General features: G+C 38.4%; 1 protein-coding gene across 18 annotated transcripts in view; it reads left to right on the top strand.

Moving 5' to 3' along the window:
* NCOR1 (nuclear receptor corepressor 1) overlaps window positions 1–16,344 on the top strand; it is a 115,402-nt gene that overhangs the window by 38,385 nt on the left and 60,673 nt on the right. For 14 of the 18 annotated variants that reach the window (XM_065909107.1, XM_065909115.1, XM_065909112.1 and 11 more), the window contains exons 7-15: window positions 4,500–4,556; window positions 5,097–5,149; window positions 5,483–5,509; window positions 7,537–7,603; window positions 9,912–10,084; window positions 11,240–11,330; window positions 13,380–13,558; window positions 14,008–14,062; window positions 14,760–14,861. In XM_065909107.1, the coding sequence (XP_065765179.1) occupies window positions 4,500–4,556; window positions 5,097–5,149; window positions 5,483–5,509; window positions 7,537–7,603; window positions 9,912–10,084; window positions 11,240–11,330; window positions 13,380–13,558; window positions 14,008–14,062; window positions 14,760–14,861 (804 nt within the window). The remainder of the gene's footprint in view (window positions 1–4,499; window positions 4,557–5,096; window positions 5,150–5,482; window positions 5,510–7,536; window positions 7,604–9,911; window positions 10,085–11,239; window positions 11,331–13,379; window positions 13,559–14,007; window positions 14,063–14,759; window positions 14,862–16,344) is intronic. The other 4 variants (XM_065909117.1, XM_065909124.1, XM_065909111.1 and 1 more) reach the window with 1 other exon arrangement.

Genomic DNA, 16,344 nt, shown 5'->3' with positions numbered 1-16,344 from the left:
CAGAATCCCCCGTTCAAGGAGGAATTGCATGCTTTATGTACTGTGCTAGAGAATTGGCTTGTCAGTTAAAGGCAACAATCTGCAGAAGTTAGGGTTGTTGTTTCAGTTGTTTGCCCTGTTATGAGTGAAGTCACCAGAATCAGTGCATCTTACACAGGCAGCCTACAGCTATATTATCCCAGATCCTAAAGGAAATGGCTTTGAGAAAAACAGCTGTGAGCTAGTCATTACGTAAGGGTTTACACGAGTGGTCTTGGAGTCAAGTGTGCATGGATGTGTGTGTATAGATGGATAACTGAGTCATCAGAGACCCAATACTCAAGATGATGGTAATTGTCACCAGGAGGCAGAACTACGGGTTAGTACCAGTTTCTTGACTGGGTTCAAAATCAGTCCAACTTATTGGACAGAACAGCTTCTGTGAAGGTGAATCCAGTGAGGGTGAAAGGCAGTGGGTGGAGTAAGTGATGAGGACCCCTCAGGCCTGGAGGGTAGGGATGTGCCCATGGCCAACCAGTGCTCCCTTGTTTAGGAGAACCCGGGAAAATAGATTTTATAGAAAGTCTCCTGCTTTTATAAAACAAACTGGAGAACAATAAAGCACTTCTGTGGGCTGATTGGCTTCAGGTCAATTTGTGACTCAAGGGTAAAGTAAATAAGGATCAGAGCTGGTGATGATGGAAAAGGATTTTATAAAAACACTGGATTCTTAGTATGAGTTACTTTTTCAAGCACATTGAATCCAGTGATATTAATTGAATTGCTTAATTAGCCTTCTCTTACAGGATTAATAAACAGTTCCAGTGTTAGTGGGTTGTGCGGTTGCCTGACTAGGATGTGACAGAGAATTCGGTTTGTGTTTATTTTATATATGTGTGCTCTTTTTCGTTAGTGTGGTACATTTTCCTCGATGCCCATCAGCAGAGCCAAAAGTTCCTTTTGGACCTCTTCTTGCCATTTCATCATTTGTACACTCAGCTTGTTACACATTCTGTGTACAAGAGAAGAACCTAGCTTGAAATCTGTGTTAATATTAGACTTACAATGAAGATTGTTTTTAACTCAGTAACAATAGAAATCATCTTGTAAAACAAATTCCTTTTGTATCTACTGTAGCTAGTTGTCTGCTGTGGTAGTGCTTGTGCAGTAGGCCCTAGATGGTAGCGGGGGTCCCCAGGGGTCAGGGTGGAGGTCCTCGGGGGCGGAAGTGGAGCATGCAGCCTTCCTCACTCCTGACCCTTACCCACACCTTGCTCCTCGCCAGCTGCCTTTTGTCAGACCTTCACCCCATCTGTGCTTCTTTTCATGAATGACCTTACCCATTTTGACACAGAAGGCAGAGAGCAGTGGTGGGCGACAAGGGTTGTCCCCCTCTTGTTTGTCAGCAGCACATGCTGGTTGCAGTTAAGCCTAACATGTCTTGAGAGACTGGGACCATGATCTGAGAGGCAACTTCTTTTATTTAGGACATTAGTGGGAAGCAGAAAACTGCTCACGCTGATGGTTAGCTTTAAAACTGTCTTACTGAGAGAAAAAGTGCTCTGCATTATAGTTAAACTTGAGGCCAAGATTCATTTAGTCTCTAAACAGACTCTTCTGGACTATTTTTAATAGTTTAATTTGCTGTCACCCTTCCCAGTTGTAGATCCCAAAAATATTTGTCAGTGCTCTAATTTCAGTGTTCTAATATATATTGAAAGAGGGATGTGGAGTGTAGTTTTCAGAAACATTTATGTTTTGGTTGAATGATTTGCAAGTTACTGTGGCACTGGTTTCACTAGAAGAGAGAGAGAGATTGACAGTAGCAAATGTACTCAGTGCCAAAAACCCCTGGTCACCGAGGCCATTGTCCTGGAAACTATCGATTTCTCTCTTTTTGCTACTCTGCAGATTCGGTTAATCAATGAGGAGCCTCAGTCCTGCCTCCTGAGTGTTGGTCTGGTCAGTTGCTTCTCTCTCCCTCCTTTGGTGCTAGCTTATTTTAAGCCATCACCTTGCATAGGTACTGAGTTTCTTTCCTTCAGTCTTTTTTTTCTTTCTAATCTATCCTTCATATTTGAGATCCCCAGTGTGATTTCCAAATAGCACTTTTTGCTGATTCCCCCCTTTCTCCCAAGTAGCCCAGCCTTTTACTCAGGGCTCACATGCCTGCCTGGCCAGCCTGCAGGCCTGGACTCCTTTGTTAGCACTACCAGAACAGGTGTGAGTGTCCCCTCGATGACAGTGCTTTTTACCCTGTGATGTTGCCTCATTGACAGGCGTCCCTGTGTTGCCTGTCTTGTCTGTCGAGTGTAATCGCTTCAGGACCCACCACAAGGATCATTTTCTCTGTGAAGCCTTCCAAGACTCCTTATCCTCTTACACCAGGAAGTCAGTCTTATTCATTGTTTCCTTAAGGTCTAGCAGGTGCTTGGCACATGGAACATATTCAGTGTATGTTTGAGGCATTAATTACTTCTATCTGTAGATTTAGAACAAAGTTATATTATGTAAATGTGAATGTAAATGTAAATGTAAATTAAATATTTCTGCCAAACAATTGATAGTTTAATCTGTTCCTAGCAGTTAAGCCAACGTTAAGTCAAATATTTAATAAAATTTTGCAAAACTTAAATCTTGGGATATGCAAACACCTTCTAAATATCAGCTTTAAAATTAGTCCTTAAAAAAAAAATAAAATAAAATAAAATTAGTCCTGAAGAGGTAAGTGCCTTTAATTTATAGGATACCAGTAAATATTTGCCATAACATAATTTCCCTCTTGTGTACCAGTATTATTTTTACGGTTCCACTTGGCCTGCCTGTTCTTGGTGTAGACTCTGTGTAGTGGTAGAGGGCCTCGAGAAGGCAGATTGAAAAACTGGCAAGTGTAGATTATCTAGAGAGAATTCATTGAAGGTACTAGATATTTCCAAATGTATCACCTGTGATTATGTTATTTGTGTGTTATTTAATACACGCCTTAAAGTTAGTAAATTTGAATTTTCTGGTATGTACGTTTGGCTTTTTGAGACCAGTTGTTCTCAACTGCAGACTTTTTTGATTGTTATAACTTGTAGGGGGGTGGAGTGCTGGTGGCATCTAATGGATTGAGGCTGGGGTACTGTTGAGTAGCCTATAATCCCCAGGGCAGCCCTCATAAGAAAGAGACATCTGGCCCAAAATGTTAATAGTACCAAGGGTGACAATTCTGCCTTAAAATTGTCAATAGAAATAGAGTTCACTCTGCTCATTTTATGGGTTGTTACAGTTTTGTATTTGACATTTTTGATAGGTTTATTTCTTATCTCAATAACATTTTTGAGTTTCTTGGAGTTCAAAAAGTACATTACACTACTTTGAACTTTCTACACTGGTTAAACATACTTCTTTTCATTTAATATATGCTAAGTAAATCTTTAACCAATTGACTGATAAATGAATAGGAGAATGTTTATTTTAAGGGAGCATCTTTCTTTACACTTGGGGATCCTGCTTGATTTCATTCCCATCAGAAGTCCTGGCAAGTTCCCAGTCCCAGTGTGTGGACAGTGGGAGTCTGTAGTGGACAGGGAACCCTCGTGACCAATGAGCATGTGCTGGGCAGGGAGAGCTGAGAACCTTGACACTGTTGCCGGATGTAGAATTCCAGCTTAAACAGCTTGAGTGTCGAATTTTGTTGTATTTAATTTGTCTATTAAAGGTAGATTTCTCTTGATAGCACTTTGGTCTAGATGATTTAACTTTTGAAAAAGACTTGTGGTGGTGGTGGTTTAGTCACTAAGTTGTGTCTGACTCTTGAGACCTCATGGACCTGCAAGGCTCCTTTGTCCATGGGATTCTTTAGGTAAGAACACTGGAATGGGTTGCCATTTCCTTCTCCAGGGGATCTTCCTGACCCAGGAATCGAACTGGGATCTCCTGCAAGACAGGAAGATTCTTTACCGACTGAGCTATGAGGGAAGCCCAAAAAGGCATGTAAAAGTATATATAACTCAACATTTATTTGCTAATGAGTACTTTGAGTAATTCAAACTAGTTGTTTTCTCTGTTATTACCAAGGTTTTCTTAAAATTAGAGAATATGCTCACTATAAGCTTTTCTTCAAAGAGATCAGTTTGGCCTACCATAGTAAAGATTGGCAACTTTATGGTATTTTGTGTTATTAAGTCATCTTTAAAGATATTAAGAGTTGAAGTTTTAAATATGTTTGAGGGATTCATTTCTAATAGTGAATCTCTGCTTCCTCTCTCTGGAATCTTATTAGTAATATCTATTTGCTTTTAAGAACTTAGCAGTTCTTTGGGTTCTGCTTTCAAAACACATGTTCAGATTTGACTGATTTGGTGAAGGAGTTATGAAAACAAAATTAGTATTTTAGCCTGTCATATGAAAGAAGAATATAAGGATAAGTTTGACTATAGATTGGTCTTTAGGTAAATATTATTGAATTAGAAGTAATTTTGCATTTAGGTAAAGTAATTTTTAGTTATATAATATAATAATATTTTTATCTGTAGAAAAAAGCGGAAGAAGCTCATAAAATATTTGAAGGTCTTGGCCCGAAAGTTGAACTGGTGAGTAAAAAATTTTTTTCGTGTCTAGTGCTCTTTTGGTAGCAGTTTTTCTTGGGATAAGGTGGAGTATGGTTGCTTGATTCAGGATGAGAGTAATGTGGCTGGGTCAGTAAGGGTGATAAGCTTGAAATAACATGCACAAACTTGGGACCTTTGCAGAGGCGTTTTCCTGATCATGTTTTTGCCTGAGCAGCTGTTAAATCACTGAGGTAGAAGGAGGAAGAAGTAATAGCAGAAATGGAAAACTCTTTGAATCATCTTGTTAGGGTAATAATGGCATTTAATCCTCCTTTGTCTTTCAGAGTTAAAAAATCTGAGTGAAGTGACTATGGGGTACAGTGGATTTCATTGTTAGCAGAGGGGGTGGACAGAGTTACTCAGAGAGGCCAGCTAAGTCTGGAGGTTGTGGCTGGGTATTTGTGTGTAGACCCATTAGCAGTACTTTGCCTGAGCTTCCATTGATGTGTAGGGAGTGTGTCTTTGTCTCTTAGTAGACAAGTGTACAACATTTTATGTATAAATGTTTGGTTTATTTTATAGCCACTCTATAACCAGCCATCAGACACCAAGGTGTACCATGAGAACATCAAGACGTAAGTATTGATCATCTTTGGAGTTCTTCAGTTAAAGACCGTATATTCTATAAAGAGACCTTTTTTACGTTATCTGCTGACGTAGTACTATAATGTAGTGTAGGTGTGTTTTAGATTTGTGTAATTTGCTGTCGTTTTACTATATGTTATCTTCCTCTGGCTTTTTGGGGGTTGGGGTAACAGCTTTGAGTTTCCGAGGCCAAAAAATAAAATAAATGATTGCATAAAACTAGCTGGTTTTATGATCTGCTAGTAAAAAAGGTGGATACTTAACATTGAAATGGCTTACCTTGAGGCTTGAATTTTTTGCCTCCTGTTTTGTCTTTTTTTCAGTGGAGTACCTGCAAGGCGCATGATGAAGTAAGATAATGAAGCTTTTTCATTTAAGACTAGTGATGACACCGTCCCCCACCAAGCCACATCTGCCATTGCAAAGTAGAAGTGCCACGGATCATTTTATCATTATTCAAATCCTATTCTAGGGAAATCCCTTCCATGACTCTTGCTAATGACGGTATTTGTAGACCCTTCTGCCGTTTCATGCCCTGGTGCCTCGGAAGCGCTCAGCCCTCACGTGGGTGCGGAGACTGCTCCACAATGTAGCTGGCTTAGCCTTGCTCCTCCCAGACACCAGGCCTTTCTGGATGCACATTTTGGAATAAGAAAATAAGTGAAAAGAAAACCTAATTTCTTGATCTGATTGAAGTAAGAGAGGAAGCTAGATAGGTATCTTTTTTTTAAATTATCATATTTTAAGAGAATTTTAGATGAATTATTATTAGTTTGTAACAAAAATGTGATATTTCTTCTTTATTATATGTTTTATTAACTATAACCAGAACATTATACTTATTTACTAGTACAGTTACTAATGAGCACATTGATATTTATATATATATAATATAATTTTTAAAAACTTTTTTCTTACTGAAAGTATATGCAATAGTTGGCTACTTTGCAGAATTGGTGGCAAATATAATTTGCATGGTAGTATGCATGACAGAAACTGAAATTTGAATGATTTTAACTTTTGTTAAGTAAGTCGTTTATCATAGTCATATACCTAGAATTTTTCTGTGAGATGCTGCTGTGGTCTTGACAACCCTTAGAACTAGGTTAGGCAAAACATATAAAATATACCTTGTTTTGGAACTGTTTAGCTGTTCTAACATTTTTAAAAAGGAGAATAGCAGATAAAATCTAGTTGGCTACTTTTAATAATTTTTTTTTCCACAAAGCTTCCATTATGTTTGTGTTCTGTCTTTTTCCCTGATAGTTGCTGCAAAGCAGCCCTGTCTGATTTATTTCATATTAGCTATCTTCCTGCTGTAGTGCTTAGCACACTGTCCTGAGAAAGAGTTCTTCATGTAAATTCTTAGGAACCATTGTTAATTATATTTATTGATTGTCCTTTGCTGTTGAGTAGCACATAATTACAGCGAGAGCAAACTGCATACATGGCAATGCTTCCACTGCACACCGCCTTGTAAAGTACCATCTACTCAGCTACGTGTGTCCGTTTGGATCATTCAGTAGCTGTTCTGTCATCACCATCATTTGCTTTGTATGAAATAGCAAATGTTCCTTTCAGTAATTCTCTTTCATCTCTTGGCTCCTTTTCCATATAGCCAGCTCCTGACTGTTCATGCTTATTTGAGTGGAGCCAGTGTCAGTGTTAGTCCGGAGTGGCAGATAACCCAAAAAATTACTTCTACTTGCCTTGGCTATGTATTTATATTTGAATAATCAACTTGAAATCCTTTCTGGAAGTAGGTGGGGTATAAATATTTATATTTGAACCTGCATGCCATTGTTTTTGAAGGTTACAGTGCTTCATATTTGAAAAGTGAAACTGTTAAGTTATAAGGGAGGACTTGCTGTCCTGTCACGTTGCCCCCGTGACTTCTGAGAGTGGACTGTGTTGTTTCTGTGCCTGAAGAAAGCCTCTGTTTAAGGCAGAGTCAGCTCTCTGTGTTGGTACACTCTGAGGAGGCAGGGCAGCGTGGACCTGTGTTAGGAGGAAACTGTGAAAGCTTGGCCTCCTCTCTACCTCCCTCCTCCCAAGAGTGAACCAGAGTGTTTTCCTCACTAGGATTCTTAAGAAGAATTAGTAACTGTTACAACTTGAAAACAATATTTGCCTTATGAATGTAATAGTTGAAAATGAACTCTTTGTGTTAAAGCCTTACTGTAGAATGGGAGGAAATTTAGTCCTAATTATTGGAGGAGTCTTGTTTTGCAGGGTGAAAAAATTAGGATTAACTTTGATTATATTGTATATTCTTAAGTGATCTTTGCTTGTTTTTCAGTGTCTCTGAAAACAAAGTGAATGCACTATTAAATCGTACTTTTTCTTAATGTCATACAACCGTATTTTTCTCTTCTAGAAACCAGGTGATGAGGAAAAAACTCATTTTATTTTTTAAAAGAAGAAATCATGCAAGAAAACAAAGGGTGAGGTCCTATCCTTGTTCACTGAAATTTGTTCAGCTTTCCCGTCCGTGCTTCTTCAGGCATTCGCTTTCCCATTGTTAGTGAGAACAGTTCTTGACCACACTTGAGAGAGAGCAGGTGCTGATTTGTAACTATAAATGTGACTTAGACATCAATCTGAGTCTAGTAACATTTTGATATCACAAATCACATTTAATATCATTATCAAATTTCCTTGGTCATCTGTGTATAGCATTTTCATCTAGCCAAAGTAAAGAAAATGGTGAGTAGTTTAAAAAAACATGAAAGAGAAGTAAGATGATCTCATTTAGTCTCTTAACCTCAGACAAATTGGGTAAGTTATGGTCATGCTGATGAGGCATCACTGTTCTTTCTTATTAGAAACTGGGTCAGCTAAAGTTCAGCTTTTTCAAATTCATGGTGTTCTTTGTATTTATTATGACTTGCAGTCTAAAAATTTTGTGGTTATAATCTTCATGGAAATTAAGTTACAGAAAATATGATGCCACTGTTCTTTTATAGTGTGTTCGTAATAATTTTAGACTGTTAATTCATTTGAATGTTTTCTTACTGAGTAAATGATATATTTTGATTCACATCAGAAATGAACTTGTACCTTGTATTTAAAGACCTGTTAGTTTAATGAATTATAAGGGTCACCAGCTTTTATTTGGTATAATTCCTAATGTTCTAATTTGCCAATCTGGGCCTTCAGATACTTTCTTAAATTATCAGTCTTGAATTTTTTTTTTTTTTGGCCAAGAGCATACACATTCAAATAAATTAGCTAAAGTATTTTTTTTCTATCCAGTAATTTTGTTTTAATTGTGGTAATTGCTAAATTTGCTATCCAAAGAGACAAACATAGAGGTCCAGACTTTGTTCTTATACTTCACCGAGTATTTAGTTATGAACTTTGTATGTTCACTGACTTGCTTAGTAACTACTTATTGGCAGTTTCCCCTTTTCCAAGAGTGAACCAAGGTGTTTTATCTCACCAGGATTCATAAGGAGAATCAGTAACTGTGTAGTTATAACTTAAAAGTAATGTTTGCCTTATAATTGAATGTAATAATTGAAAATGAACCCATGTATTATTCTACAAAGGGAGGAGATAGCCGTGTGGCTTTAGCCCTCGGGGAGTCTAAGGAGGAACAGTGCAGATGAGGCCACGGGCGATTACTATATTGTGGTCATCCGGTGGTTCAGGACATCCAGATGACTGTGAGAGCGTGTAGGGGACAGCTGGCACAGAGGTGGTCCTGAGGGGTGTTTCACAGGAAAACCAGCCGTCTGCCAACTTGTACAAGGTCGGGAAAGGCTGGAAAGCGCAGGGAGCGTGGCAGGGCAGGGGAGCCAGGCCAGGTCGTGCATGGCCTGAGGGTCAGGAGGGGGCTCAAGGTCGGATGCTGAGGTCATCTGTGAAGTGTTTGAGCTGAGGAAAGGAATGTGCATCTAGTTACACCTCAGGGTGCATGGGAGCCATGTAGGAAGGAGGCAAGGGGGTGACTTGAAAGTAGAGCCGAATGAAGGTAGATTCAGGCCCCGGAGGTGGACGGGTGCCAAGACAGAGGGAGTATGGGGGACAGTGCTTTCCCTCTCTTGCCTTCCTGGGCAGTCATGAGCCCTTTCACACCTTCTGTTGTTTTGTACCCACGGTCCTGTGCCCACACACAGTACAGGGTTCTTTCTTCTCTGTTTAAAGAATGAGATCACACATTATTCATTTCTCTTAAAAACATTCATTCTCGATTTCATGTAGTTTACTGGATTTCTTTTTATCATAGAATACAACCAGTTTCTGCCTTTTCCAGACTGTAAAAATGTTCATTATATTGCATTATTTATAGTAAGAAAAAATTGCAAGTAACCAGAACTTCCAACAGTAGGAGGGTGGTCTAAGTGTGAATGTTTTCTTTGACGATGGAAAGATGACAACAAAATGTTAATCTGCTTGCCTTTGGGATTACAAACTATTTACATGTTTCTATTTATCATTTTCCATTTTTTTGACAACGAAGACTTAATTGTTATCAGAGTGGCTCAGCATGTAGTTTGTTGATTTGTGTAGTCTTAATGTTGACTAAGAAATCCAGCCACGATAGGCTCTGTGTGTGGATCTTTCATAGAAAACAGCTCCCTGTCTTTCTCTTCTTTCAGATCAAGGACACCTTTTCATTCACAGTTGAGTCATAGGCCAAATGTCCTTCTGACTTAGCCTTAAGAAATAACCTGTGCTTTTAAGTATTAGGTTTATCAGAATCACAGAGTTTAGTTTAATTATTAATTTGCTACGGGTATTTAATAGGAACAAAAAATCTGCCAACGTTATGATCAGCTCATGGAGGCATGGGAGAAAAAAGTGGACAGAATAGAAAATAACCCTCGGAGGAAAGCTAAAGAAAGCAAAACAAGAGAGTACTATGAAAAGCAATTTCCAGAGATTCGAAAACAGAGAGAACAGCAAGAACGGTTTCAGCGGTAAGTGGTTTGATATTTTTCTTCGAATCATATTTTTGATCTTTCACAATATTTATTGTCACCTGAATCTAACCATTAAGAAAGTTCGTAGAGAACTTTTGTTATGTTTTTCCTTTTTTTTAAAATAAATCCAATATAGTTGATTTACAGTGTGTACCAGTGTCTGCTGTACAGCAGTGACTCAGTTTCACACATACGTACCTTCTTTTCCATTATGATTTATCCCAGGATACTGAATGTAGTTCCCTATGCTATACAGTGGGACCTTGTTGCTTATCCATCCTATATATAATAGCTTAAATCTGCTAATTCCAAACTCCCAATCTATCCCTCCCCCACCCCTTGGCAATTACAATCTCTTCTCTACGTCTATGAGTCTAAGAACTTTTATTTTCAATATAAAACTTCGTTATCAACTAGCAGTATTTATGTCTTGGTGAATCTAGTAACTTTTTATATTTAATCATGCTGTTGAATCTAAATTTAAGTGCATATGTTGAATTCTTCAGTTCTTGAAAATGCTCATTGCTTTTGAAAGGACAGTAAGAATAAGACAGTGTTTCATGGTCCTTCGCTATCTTTCAGCATAATCAAAAGTCTTACTAAATTGTTTGCTAGTTAAGAAATTCTTTGTAATTGGTACGTAGTTTCTGATTTGTTTTTACATTAGAGGACAAGTGCTTTTGCAAAGGTAGAATCTTTAGTTGTCTTTTCTGCTGTCTCATGTGAGTCATGGAAGCCCTGGTAACCACAGTTAAGTTGTTGTGAGGGGTGATGATTGGATTTTTGTTCCCCTCCCTTTATAAATGTTTTATGTATTTTTCTAAGTCTGCTGTCCTGTGCTGTGGGAGGACAGGAAATGAAAATGACACCAATAACTAGTTTTCCAGATGTTTCCCGCTGAACAGTTCTGCCATTTGAATTTAGACATGTAACCTTTAAAAAGAAATTTAGCATTTAAATTGTTACTAATTTTATAGATAAATGAATTAAACATATTGCTTAAAAGTAGTTACTCAATAGCATTTTAGGGGATTTTTTTCCCCTGACTTCTAGTCCCACTCAGAAAGCAAATTGATATAAAAGTAATCTAATTGATACTTCTTCTTTATGAAAGGCCTTTAAATACATATGTAATTTCTCCCTCATATTTAGAGTTGGGCAGAGGGGAGCTGGTCTTTCAGCCACCATTGCTAGGAGTGAACATGAGATTTCTGAAATTATTGATGGGCTCTCTGAACAGGAGGTAAGACACTTAATTTATTTAATTCATGTTAATTGATTAGGCATTTTAGCTTCATACCCCATGAACTAAGGGTTTATTTGTATATATATGAGAGAATGCTTACAGCGTTTGAGTTTTTCCAAAGTACATGGCCAACCATCGAAGGTTTTAAACAAGGCTGCCCTGAGATCTTACTGGTGTTTTGTGAAGATGGCTTTGGCAGCAGGGAGGCCTGAAAAGAGGTGAGGACGCTGCTATAATTAAAAATAAGGGCCTGAATCAGGGCGACAGTGGTAGAAATGTGTTAAGAGGGGCCTGATAGGACAGATTAGTAGAAGGCAGAATGGATACGACAGGAGTGGGGGGAAAAGACGAGCAGTTTAGAGGATGGGCTCCTGCTGCTGTTTTCCTGAAAGAGCATAGGAGCCGGTGTTGGTGTGTTGGGTTGTGGACCTGAAGTTCATTGGGGGTGGAGCAGGGGGTGATGTCTAGGGTGTGATCTCTAGCCAGCTGAGCCTGGGAGAGATCGATACGATGTTAATAAATCAGTTCTGAATAAGAATAAATTTCAATTTCTAGCACTGAGTCTTCATAGCTGTGTTTACAGTCTCTGAAGTTTGGTCCAAAAGCCATGTATTAACTTTTGCTAGTTTTGGTTTTAAAATGACTTTTTGAAAACCTCCTCTCTCAATTCTGAAGGGGTGGTCCTCTAATCAAAGACAATTATTATATTGCTGTACATTTCAGGCTTTGTGGCCGTGATCTCTGCAGTGATGACTAAGTCTGCGTTTAATTTCTTTGCTTACTGTTTGAAACTGATTGTATAAGGCGGGCATCTGTAAGCAACCCAAGCTAGTATTAGGTGAATACTAGCTGAATGTGAAGCTAGTGAATGTCAGTGAAAGTGAAGTCACTCAGTTGTGTCTGACTCTTTGCGACGCTATGGACTGTAGCCTGCCAGGCTCCTCTGTCCATGGGATTTTCCAGGCAGGAGTACTGGAGTGGGTTGCCATTTCCTTCTCCAAGTGAATGTCAAGCTAGTGTGAATGTCAAGGTGAATGTCAAGCTAGTGTGTCTGTCCCAAACTACCTTTTGGTGTTTAGACAGACTGAAGTTGAATGTGCTAAGTCACTCCAGTCATGTCCAACTCTTTGCGATCCCATGGACTGTAGCCCTCCAGGGTCTTCTGTCCATGGAATTCTCCAGCAAGAATGCTAGAGTGAGTTGCCATTTTCTCCTCCAGGGGATCTTCCTGACCCAGGTATCAAATCTGCATCTCTTATGTCTCCTGCATTGACAAGCGGGTTCTTTACCACTTGAGAGTCCCTGTAAAATGAGAAACTCTGTCAGGAGTTGACTAAGGCAATGTCCACTGCTAGGAGAAGAGTTTCAGAAGACCTAGCCTTGTGTTGGGGTCAGTAGTTATAATTTTCGGTACAGATTTTCTCATGGAAGTTTGTTTATAAACTTGAATTAAGTTTTGGGAAGATAAATTATATAACTGAAACCAAGTTTTAGTTGAAATTTGAAGGATGATAGTCTTAAATTTGCAGTGGAAAGATTATGTAAGATTAGCAAGAAGTGTTTAACACTTCAGTATGTCTAGTTAATTTAAAATTAATGACCTTAAGATTTTGGTTCCTGTCTGTGTATTTTTCTATTTTATTTTCTATAAAATGATGTTGAGACTTTTTTAAATGAGGCAATATTAATGTTAATAAGTGCTTCATATGGTCATTACTTCAGTGATCTGACATCATTGTGTGTCCTTTAGGTCTAAGATCCATTAGCTGAAGTATCTGCTGCGTTTAAGGAAAGAACTCTTCTACATTGTAGTGGTGGATTTTAAAAAAATAGTACATGTACTTTCTGCCTCTCTGCCTCTGTTATTCACACAATGAGTGTTTATTAGATCCGTATATAATGACCATATGTTAGATGTTATGGTACCACTGCTGTTGTCATTAAAGTGCATATGTGGTGTTTCAGTGTCTGTTAAGATAGTTACAGTCTGTGGTCCTCTTTAAGTTTAATTCTATGTAAATTGCACTTCTTCTTTGTTTCCTTCAGAATAATGAGAAACAAATGCGACAGCTCTCTGTGATCCCGCCTATGATGTTTGATGCTGAACAGAGACGGGTCAAGTTCATTAACATGAATGGCCTCATGGAGGACCCTATGAAGGTTTATAAAGATAGGCAGTTCATGAATGTTTGGACTGACCATGAGAAGGAGATCTTTAAAGACAAGTAATTTAAATTTTAAATTATTCTCTAATAGAAGCTTATATGAGTTAGTGAAAAGTATTGGCATTTACTTGTAAATTGAATTGTTTCCCCCAAAACATGGCCCCATTTTGGCATTTGAGTAATGTGGGAGGCAGAGAAGACAGATAGGATGCAACCTGCCTGTAAAGTTATAGCTGGAAATGACACCACTACCCAAACCTGAGTGGTGTCAGAATCACTGGGGGTGCATTTTAAAGTTACTGATTTCTGTGCAATACTGTATCCCAATCCAGTCAGTTCCTGGTGGACGGTGCCCAGGAATCTGTGCCGTGTAAGAGGACATTGGCCTTTAGGAGTCACTAGGAATTAGTCTACATTATATTTGTATTCCCAAGGGCTTCCCCCACCTCTTTTTAAGTTGTTAAAGTGTGTGTGTGTGTGTGTGTGTGTTTTGTTTTTCTTTTACTCAGGTTTATCCAGCATCCAAAAAACTTTGGACTGATTGCATCTTACTTGGAAAGGAAGGTAGGAAATGGTTTACACTGAGATTGTTGATAGATTTGGGTTGGTTGCTGCTTTGAAGGTTTTGTGTGCTAAAGCACAGAAGTAGTTAAATAGAGTTTTTGCAAAGGGCTTGACACAGAAAAGATTCTTATGTGAATAATATAGTGGTATTTACAATCATATGATGATGATTCTAAGCACAACACAGACTAATTTTCATGGTTAATGAAAATGATCTGATACTCTGTTTCCCTAAAAACACACAGGTTACAGTGTTTTTCTGAACCTCATTAAACTTCTAATTAAAATTTCAGAGTTCTGATTTTCCCTGAATTTGTTCCACAATGTATTATTGGATGTTGGGTTTATGAACAAAATATTTAAAGAGACATTTTTGAGTATTTACTTATATAGAGGAAGAAAGAGAATTTAGTTATTGGTTAATAAGAAAGTGCTTAAATGTTTCTGATAGTTTCTGGTATCTTTTACATAATTTGTATTAAGACAGCTGTAATTGTCCATCAAAACAGTAGATACTATATATATATATATATATATTTTTTTTTTTTTTTTTTTTTACAGCCTAGATATGCCTTAAAGAGCTAGCCATTGGTGTTTTTCTCTAGTTTATATTTTGAGAACACTAGAGATTTTCCTTGAAGATGTTATTTGATATTTTTTTTAATTCAATCTCATTGGATCCTCAATTTTTTTATAGAGTGTTCCCGATTGTGTTTTATATTACTACTTAACCAAGAAAAATGAGAATTATAAAGCTCTAGTAAGAAGGAACTATGGAAAACGCAGAGGGAGAAACCAGGTATGTTTCATTATTGTATGGAAACTATTTCAAGGTTGGTGGAATATAAAGATGAAAAATTTTATAGTAGGGGCTTTCTCTGTAATTGTACTTCAGGAATTGACCTTTCTATCAAATTAATTAGAATGTTATGAACATGTTTTGATTATTTTGAAGTTAATATATATTTAATGTGTTGCATTTTCTATTTTGAATGCATTTTAAGTTTCTGGCATACCAAAATTAATGAGAAGTTTTATATTTTCATGCTATTGAAATTGTGCATGTCAGAGTTAACAATTGTAATATATCTTAATGAATACACCACCCTTTCCAGTCCTTTGGTCTGTGAAGGGGACAGATAGAGTAAGGTTACTAGAGTCAAGGGTTGCTTGCTAAAATACTTGGAACCTGATTGTTTCAGGTTAGCTTCAGTTCTGGGGTTGAAGCACTCGATGTCAGAAGATTGTGTCTAATGCAGTACAGTGTGTGTTTTCACAGTGGCAGTTCAGAACTTTAGAAGCTCTTTTCCTTCGAATAGCTGGTCAGCTGCCACCACAGCTCCCTCCTGCTCTTCTGTGTGCCTCATGCCCTGAGACCACTGGTAGGATGGTGGCACCTGTGGACACAACAGCTACTGCCGTCATGAGTGTTCTGACATGCTTTGTTCTCCACAGCCCCCACCTGCCTTCCCTGGTCACTCTGATCTCCAGATACAGGTTCCCTCATGATGTGTGGTCAGAAGTGTCTTGTGTGTTCTGGGTCATTGTTTCCTCCAGAGCAATGCCACCTCTTGGGATGTGGTCTTACACCCCAAGACTTCAGAAACAGTGTTTTTTGGTCAAGAAAAGTATAGCATGTTTGATGAGTCAGCTGTGTAAAGGCTGCTGGAGGTTGGGGGAGTCGCGATGGGGATGAGGGGCCAGGACTGAGACCCTAGTAAGTGAGGGGCATTGGTGGATGGTGTGTGCAGAGCACAAATGTCCCCTTGCTTGTAAGGTTCTGCTGCAGGCTAGTTTCAGGCAGCAGGGCATGTAGGAGTGTTTGCTTACCTGAAGACCGTGGTTGGTATTAGGGCAGAAGAGTATTGGGGGAATACAGTTACATGTGTTGTTAAAACCCAAGGACATTTGACCTCTTTCCTTGTCTTCAGCTGAGTAGACACCTTCCCATGGCTTCTTGGGGCTGTAAACTGTTTCTGGGTTATGCAACCCACTTGCTAGACAGATGACTGAGTTTATCATTGGTGTACCATCTTGTTGTTTCAGATGACAGATGAATGCTACCTTTGTGGGGTGCAGGATGAGGTTACTAGCATTTGAAACAGATCTTGTGAGCACTGTGGTATACTCGAGAGTTGGGGTGAATGAAACATTCCCAGTTGTAAAGCAAAACTAGTCACAATTGGAGAGTATGCATTTGAAAATCTTCCTGATTTCTTAGTTTTCTCTAAGGTGATAATGCATACCCAAAAGAAAATGAAACTTGCAATTAGAAGGGTATG

Source organism: Muntiacus reevesi, chromosome 18 (genome assembly GCF_963930625.1).
Source record: "Muntiacus reevesi chromosome 18, mMunRee1.1, whole genome shotgun sequence".
Lineage (NCBI taxonomy): Eukaryota > Metazoa > Chordata > Mammalia > Artiodactyla > Cervidae > Muntiacus > Muntiacus reevesi.
Note: the sequence above shows the minus strand (reverse complement) of the source record. Positions and strands in the feature narration are given on the sequence as shown.